At 46.2% G+C, this 7,945-nt stretch overlaps 2 protein-coding genes across 3 annotated transcripts in view; one reads left to right on the forward strand and one right to left on the reverse strand.

The window, feature by feature from the left end:
• The window catches only part of VPS33B (VPS33B, late endosome and lysosome associated), a 30,137-nt gene extending 27,910 nt beyond the window's left edge, over positions 1 to 2,227 (reverse strand). Inside the window, exons 1-3 of one of the 2 annotated variants that reach the window (XM_018571614.1) lie at positions 2,099 to 2,227; positions 441 to 557; positions 138 to 218 (exon numbers count right to left, since the gene is read on the reverse strand). In XM_018571614.1, the coding sequence (XP_018427116.1) occupies positions 138 to 218; positions 441 to 533 (174 nt within the window). In that variant the 5' untranslated portion in view covers positions 534 to 557; positions 2,099 to 2,227. Of the gene's footprint in view, positions 1 to 137; positions 219 to 440; positions 564 to 2,098 lie in introns of both variants that reach the window. The other variant, XM_018571620.1, reaches the window with a different exon arrangement.
• A 147-nt stretch (positions 2,228 to 2,374) lies between these two features.
• On the forward strand, positions 2,375 to 7,724 carry NGRN (neugrin, neurite outgrowth associated). The gene is made up of 3 exons (XM_018571753.1): positions 2,375 to 2,618; positions 5,400 to 5,510; positions 7,078 to 7,724. The coding sequence occupies exons 1-3, from the start codon at positions 2,458 to 2,460 to the stop codon at positions 7,706 to 7,708; spliced, it is 903 nt and encodes a 300-aa protein (XP_018427255.1). The 5' UTR covers positions 2,375 to 2,457; the 3' UTR covers positions 7,709 to 7,724.
• Positions 7,725 to 7,945: the final 221 nt, after the last annotated feature.

Here is a 7,945-nt window from a genome sequence, read left to right on the forward strand (position 1 = left end):
GTAAATTTAAAAATTTTGTCCGAAAAGTTTTTAAAAAAAAAAAAAAAAAAAAAAAAAAGGACAAAACAAGGATCAGCTGAAAGTATTTTACTCGGCAAACAAAGATACACAGAGAACTCTATACAAAGTAAATGTACCTTCAATATTGAGACATTGGCAATGCGGTCCAGAGGGCTCATTAACTCAGGTTCAATAAATAAATCTTTTTTTCCAGGGAGCTGAAATTAAGAGAAGACCTTACAAAAGCTGAACATCATCTCTTATATAATAATTGGCTACTAATCAGATAAAATAAAAATGGTTGCCCATATAGGTTTATTCCATTATATTCATTACAGGCTACAAATCTCAGCCTACAAATGAACTATTATTCAGGGGCAATCGATATACACAGCCAGCACCTTTCATCAACACAACACTAAAAGGCAAGGGATGCTGACCTGTTCCAGGAGGTAAATCAGTTGGTCTCGAGCCAACCTCTTAAGAATGGTGAAGTCTGGTATCCCAGGGGCATCCAGCCTTTCTGAAGCCATCTTTGATTTTTATCGGCAGCACACCTGCAGCAAAGAGAAGACAAGTTCAAAATCTCACGTAGTCAAACAAAGCTGCTAGGGGGCAGAAAAAAAAAAAAATCACATACATGTACGTGCACCCGCCCGGGAAGGATCCGCCGCCCGCCCGTAATTTTACGATGGGCGGATGGCAAGGGGTTAAAGAACAAAGCCCCCCTCCCAAGACCCATAAGAGTACCATAAACATCTCACCGCTTGGCTCTTAGCAACCAGAGGGGGCAGGGAGGTGTGTATGCAGGCAGGAAAGCGTCTTAGGTTGCTAAAAGCCCTTACACATCTCCCCATTCAACTCTTAGCAGCTTAGGACTCTCTGACAGGCATCCCACCCAGCTCCAGGCAACCAGTGACATCACTGGTCAACATGTGAGATAAATGTGCGGTTTCCAGGCCACGTTTGGGGTGCCAAAAGGAAGGATTAAAAATCCTTCCTAGTATTCACTGCCTTTTACACCACATTGCAGGGTGGATGCAGACACATCTTAGCTCCCATTCACACCTTTGTGTTCCATGAACGTGTGCCGAATGCACATCACGGAACACATCAGAAACGAGCGTTACTTGTTAATGGCACCCAAAACGTGCGTTTTTCCCACGTTTTAAAATGAGCACAACGCGCGGGGGAAAAAAACCGCAGGATACCTGTAGCAGAATCTGTTAGGAGCTACTTCCCCACACATGTGGCCAGTGCTAGACTATTTTGCGCCCTAGGCAAGACAAGCTACTTGCACGCCCCCTCCCGTGCGGCTCCATTCTCCTGTGGGCTAGCTTCCGCAGGTGGGTGTAAGCAACTGGGAGCAATAGCCAGACTGCTATTGACTATTTTAATTTGAAATAGCCAACAGCAGACTGGCTATTAAAACCCCACCCACTGAGCAGAGGAGCAGACCTGAGAGAGAAAGTTGTCTCTCAGTTCCGCTCTTATGTTCAGTGGGTGGGTGCAATAGCCAGCCTGTCATTGGCTTTTGCAGTTTGAAATAGATGGGGAGGGAGGGGCACCATGAAGGGGGTGAGTGGTCGAGACTGCACCATAGGCAGCAGTGCGTCCTAGGCGGCTGCCTAGTGGCAGCACCGGCCCTGCATGTGCCACACACTGGAATCATTGGGTGCAAACCTGGGAAAAATGCATGCAAACACAATGCACATTTCCGGTACATCAAGGTTTGAACAGTGCCTAACAAAGAATGACAGAGGTCTGTCCACTTGTTTTATAAATACACAATAGTTATTTTCTTGCAGAATTTCACACACAGATCCATGCTGTGCTGCATGTTTACTATTGTTTCGTTTCCAGATTTACCTTACCACCAATCTATGCTTTCAACCAAGGTTCTTGTAAAATGCAGATATAAGAGGACATGACGGAATACATTCCGATTCGAGGAGAGGAAAATGTCCAGGCACACAGCTTGTCAGCACATTAAAATGACAGCTGTGACACTGCACTTCCGGTCAGTCCTAGACCCTCTTCAATAGACCGGAAGAAGGCCTTCCCTCTCCCCATACAGAGTAGCAACCCTATTACTCACCCAGCACAGCTCCGACATCCACGATCACTTCGATTGCCCCATGTAGTATCCGTGCAACACACAGCAGTACCTTCCCTAGGAACCAAATGAACACATCGTAAGGCAAGGAGAAAAAAAGGACTATTTCCGGGTTCATCGGTCTATCAGGAGGAAGTTTCAGTCTCCATGGAAACAGCCAAAGGGCGTACCCACTGAGAGATGGGCGTGACATACATGAGGAATAGGAAAGCCAATCAGGAGGAGTATTCAGCCGTCTGTGCCTACACCACAGCTCAGCACGGCATGTGACAGGCCAGGCGTGATCACGGAGCTTACCGAGCGTAGTGGAACATCCAGACAGAAACAATCGATGTAAAGTCATGGCAGCTGGGATTTTGACTTTACTGGGGAGAATTCGGCTTCTAAGTGGCTCCCGTCCAACTGTTGTGCGATGTTGTGGCCTGCGAAGTCGTCCTCCATTTAGCCCGGAGGATGAGGATGATCTGGAGAGTGAGGGGAATGAGGAGCAGGAAATCATGAGGTAGGGGAACAGCATGCCTGGTGTCACCTGCATGGCTATCTGTCTATCTATCTATCTATCTATCTATCTATCTATCATGGTTGTATTGCTCTCTGTGTCACTTCTGTGGAGACTTCCTCTCACTTATACTACCCTGGTGATTGCTGTCACTGGGCCCGTTCACACCGCTGCAGTGCGTTTTTCCACACACAGTACCATGTGATTAATGCAGGCTATGGTGTAGCCCACATACCTGCGCTACAGTGCAGCAGGTGCATTGACATTCATTTGAATGGCACCCTGACTCACCTCCTCCCCACAATGCACAATACATGGTACTTCAATATCATGCATTGTGGTGCAGTGAATAAAAGTAGTACATGATGTACTAGTACCACAAGTAGGGCATGCGCCATATTTTTCCACTGCAACGCACGGTGTTGCGCTACCACATGTTACTTACAGCAGATATAACAAAACACTTTGTTTTATTTAAAGGAAGAAAAGGGAGCAAATAATGTTCATTTTAGGGTTTACATATGCTTTAAAGTCATCCTAATGCACTACAATCAGTCAGAAGCAGTAGCCATCCTCAGCCATCAGTCCAGGGATGGGGAGATCAGATGTGTAAATAAAGAAGAGAAGGCTGAGCACTGTTCCTGTATCGCATTCATTGTAACATTCAGCCGTATTCATCAAATCCTCCTTATTTCTTAGCCAGGGTGGGGAAACAGTGAAACTACAAATTCCATCATGTCTCTGGAAGTCATGCCTGTGGCTGTCAGAGTGTCGCAGTGCCTCATGAGACTTGTACTTTCACCACAGCTGGAATTCCGAGGTTGCCTACCCTGATCTAGAAACTTAGAATACATCAAGGTCTAATGAAAATCATTGACAAATCTTCTTACCCCTTGGATGGCCGTGGTTTCTCCACCTACAAGCTTCCTGTTACCTGGGTCAGATAATGAACTATTCAGCTAGCAATACAGCGGAAGAGATAACCCATGGAAACAAATGTTGTAGCCTGTGTATCACAGTTGCGTAGTATATTGACCAGGAACGACAGGCCATGTTGGGATATCAATGTTGGCTCATATCAGCTCAGGCAGGTTAGTAATCTAATTTTAATCCTTGGGGGGAGGGGTTGGGTCAGTAGTCATGGTCCATGGGATGCCAGTACAAACTAGCCAGTGCAGTGTATGTACACACTGGGCGTAAAGATTTACACTTTGCCTGTAGTCTTTATCAGTCTGTTTTGTAGCTTAAAGCTTAAGATCTCCGGGCAAAATGTTTCCTAACCCTTCTAGTGGGGCTACCCTCTCACTGCAAGGGTTAAGTGCTCGTTTTCATCTAGGAAGGAAAATAACTAAGTTATACTCACCCGATTCTCCGAGCTGGCTTGCTTTTAGTCCAGTCCTTCCAGCCTCTGCAGCGGTCTAAAGCTTGTGAGTTATCACATTCTATACACAGTGCATAGGATGTGAGGACGCTGAGGGACATTCCATTGCTGGAGGAGACGGGCAGGAGAGAGTGCTGTCACGGCCAGCCAGTTCGGAGGATCATGTGAGTATAATTTTATTTTCCTCCCTAGACCAAAACAAGCACTTAACCCTTGCATTGTGAGGATAGTCCCACTGCAAGGGTTAAGAAACATTTTGCCTGGAGTTGTTCTTTAAAGTGACTCTGTCTCTTTAAAAAAAAAACACAGAAACCAAGTTATCCCTGCATTGAAAGAAACTATCACTTACCTTACCCCGGTCCTCAAACTCCTCTGGGTTGTAGGTCTAGCCTACCTGAGAGAGCTTCAACATCTGGCATCTTTTTGGGGGGTTTTCAGATGTCTGGTCCCCCGCTGTGCTCCGTGATTCCTTCTGCCAGCTCCTGTGTCCCGTAGTGACCTAGGGCCAGTGGTAGGAACCACAGAGCTCATCGGGGGACATCCGCCTTCATCACTTCCAGACGTAGGGCCAGTGGAGGGAACCACAGAGCACATCTGGGGACACTGGTCTCCATCACTTCCAGATGTAGGACCAGTGTAGGAAACCACAGAGCTCCTCTGGGGATACTGGCCTCCATTACTTCCGGACGTAGGGCCAGTGGAGGGAACCACAGAGCTCATCTGGGGATAGCAAGCTCCATCACTTTCAGTTGTAGGGCCAGTGGAGGGAACCACAGAGCTCATCTGGGGACATCAGCCTTCATCACTTCCAGACGTAGGGCCAGTGAAGGGAACCACAAAGCTACTCTGGGGACACTGGTCTCCATCACTTCCGGACGTGGGGCCAGTGGAGGGAACCACAGAGCTCATCTGGGGACACTGGCCTCCATTACTTCTGGACGTAGGGCCAGTGGAGGGAACCACAGAGCTCATCTGGGGACAGCAAGCTCCATTACTTTTAGATGTAGGGCCAGTGGAGGGAACCACAGAGCTCATCTGGGGACAGCAAGCTCCATTACTTTTTAGATGTAGGGCCAGTGGAGGGAACCACTTAGCTCATCTGGGGATACTGGCCTCCATCGCTTCCGGACGTAGGGCCAGTGGAGGGAACCACAGAGCTCATGTTGGGACATCAGCCTCCATCACTTTCAGAAGTGTTGAAAGCTGAACACTTCAGCAAGTTTTGATCTTCTTCCTTTTTTTAAGTTATAGTATGGCTTTAAACTGTAGTACTTGAAGAGTTGTTCTTATTCATGTTCTGTGCAAATTCTATTTAAGCCCAGTCAGTATGAAATGTCACTATGGAGCATACCATAAATAAAATTAAAGTGGATAATATATATTCTGGATCTTCTTTCACTTAGTATTCTGAAGAGGCGTGGGGAAGCCATCCGGTTCAAACGAATAAAGCGGGAGATGGAACCCCCTGAACTGCCTGAAAGGCGTCTGACGTGGAATGCAATGGAGCAGATCAGGTAAAAAGTTAATCAAACCTAAACCTGCACTCCAAGCAAGCAACGACATACAAAGTTAAAATTTAAATGTATAGAAACTGCCTTCCCTTCAAAAGGATTGAAATGATGTGCAGCCAGACTTGTGATGTAGACACCCCTGTCAGATTGTGCAGACAGATCCTTAACCTTCACTGCAGCAGCATCACAGCTTAATGGAGAACACATCCGCAGCCTGCTGAATTGACGAGTACGCAGCAGCAGCGCATTGATGAGAATATACTCGTTACCTCTGTTTTGGAGAGTATGTCACATGCTTCCTTTCCTCTCAGTATATGGCACTGGGTGCTTGAGTGAGTTATCACTAGGAACCAGCGTTGTCACTTGGGGATGGGGATCTTGTCCCTAGCCCTGTATAAGTTCTGATCAGAGTGACTTGGAGCTTACAAAGGTGTTATTCTCATCATTCCTTCAGGAGAATGCTGCAGCTCAGAAGCAATGAAAAGGCAGATAACGTAGCAGAGGAGAAGAGCATTTGATCAGGAACTTCAATCCTCCTTTACCCCATGTTATTATTTTAATCCCCGATTACCCTGTTACTTGCGTGTCCAGCAAATTAAGCTCTGCCCTTCTGCAATCTGATGCCGCACGCTGAGTCCTGCGTTGCCATCTGCTATACATGCTTCCTCAGGAGGTGGATTGCTTCTTCTGGGTTCTTGTAGTCGGTCCTCTGGTATGGGCCAGATTGCACATACGCGGGTGGCTTTGCCGCAGGATGAGACAGTAGGCCCCCTGATGACTCCTATGGGAACATGCACTGTAGAAACCAGCCCCCCGATAGCCTAGCTGAGAATTCCAGAAGTGCTGGGAGGGGTCCCAAGGAAAATTGTTATTTGGGGAGTAAAGAAAGTTATGAGAGAGAGAGGGAAATAGTGGGTAGGAGGGCTGTAACCTGATGTGGATGGGGAGGGTGACTGTCCACTTTAAGCCAAACCTTTTGCTTTGCCCTGCCTGGTCAAAGCACAGGTCCACTTTAACCTGGCCGGAGTCCTCTGGTAATGGTCAGATGTTCATGTTGCTGCCAAATAGCTTTTGTTCCTCCGACAGATTTCAAGCAACTCTGTCCCATAACTAAAAGTTGGAATACAAGATATGCCTGCTATGAATATTGTAAATACCTCTCCTGCTGCTGCACCCATGGATGCCATTCTAATGAAGAGGATCTAATGGTCCCCCACTGCACTCAGTGGTTCCTCCCATCAACACCTTCATTCCTACTGTGCCCTGTAGTGATGTGGAGTTGGCGGAAGCAACTATTGAACACAGTGGGTGACATAGGAGATTGCGACTTCAGAGGACAATTCCTCTTCAGTGAAGCAGCATTCAGTGGCATGGGCAGCGTGAGAGGTATTTGCAATCCTCTTTGAAGGTGCATCTTGTATATTTTAACTTTGTTAGGGACAGTAATGGAAAAGAGGCCCAGAATTTTATATTCAGAGTAGAGATTTATTACCTACAGCAGTGTCAGCGCTGCAAACATTACATTTTGAATGGTTATTATTTGAATGTTTTCCCTTTTTTTTTTATACAGATATTTGAAGCAGGAGTTCCCTGAAGAGTGGACTATACAGCGACTTGCTGCCGGATTTAATGTTAGTACTGATAACATCAGGAGAGTATTAAAGTCAAAATTTGTCCCATCAGAAGCTCGAAAGATGAAACAGGATGCTGCTGCTTTCAAAAGCCTTGGCCAAGTCTCCAGCACAAAGCATGACCAGCCTAAGTTGGTGCCTTCTTCTAAACATCCATCACAACCGCTCTTGGCACATGGTAACAGTGACAGGCATCTTCTAGTCAGCCAGTCACCACCGCTTCTTCCTTCTCCCAAAACATCAGACTTCTCACATATAGCCGTGAGGACAGAGGGTACACAGAGACATATAGGTAATGCTCTAGTACCTCAAAACATGCTTCAGGGGGTCAAGGAGGCTCAACCTCCTCTTGCCGTGTCAAGTGCAAGTCCAAACAGACAGGAAGAACCTGTGCCAGACGACCCTGGGGAAGAGGACTGGAAGATGCTTGATGAGAAATGGGATGGGGAGGTATTAAGTGATCATGACATGGAAGAATTAGCCAACAGTGGACTTGAAAACAAGATGAAAGTTGTACAAAAAGGGAGAGAATTTTTTGATGGCGATGGCAATTTTCTCTATAGAATCTGAATGTAAACAAGCGACTTTAAAAAGCGTAATCATTTCTTTATTAAAATAATCTTTGTCATTTATTTCCTTACAGTCTGACCTAATCAACAGCAAATTGGTAGAAACAAAACTCCTGTTTAGTCTTTCAGCTGTATGGAGTTAATATTTTTGTTGTAGAAAATCTGTCTTTAGAGGTCACTGTGGCTGCCATTGGTTACCTCTTCTGTTAAAGGGTTTCTAAACCCTCACGTTTTATAA

The sequence above is a fragment of the Nanorana parkeri genome, unplaced genomic scaffold, assembly GCF_000935625.1.
Source record: "Nanorana parkeri isolate BGI_ZX_2015 unplaced genomic scaffold, ASM93562v1 scaffold42, whole genome shotgun sequence".
Classification (NCBI taxonomy): Eukaryota; Metazoa; Chordata; class Amphibia; order Anura; family Dicroglossidae; genus Nanorana; species Nanorana parkeri.

Excerpts from the sequence above, each read along its gene's own strand:
- NGRN (XM_018571753.1), top strand. The coding sequence starts at position 2,458 with ATGGCAGCTGGGATTTTGACTTTACTGGGGAGAATTCGGCTTCTAAGT. Across the intron at positions 2,619-5,399 it reads GAGGAGCAGGAAATCATGAG|TATTCTGAAGAGGCGTGGGG; the intron begins GTAGGGGAACAG and ends TCTTTCACTTAG. Across the intron at positions 5,511-7,077 it reads AATGCAATGGAGCAGATCAG|ATATTTGAAGCAGGAGTTCC; the intron begins GTAAAAAGTTAA and ends TTTTTTATACAG.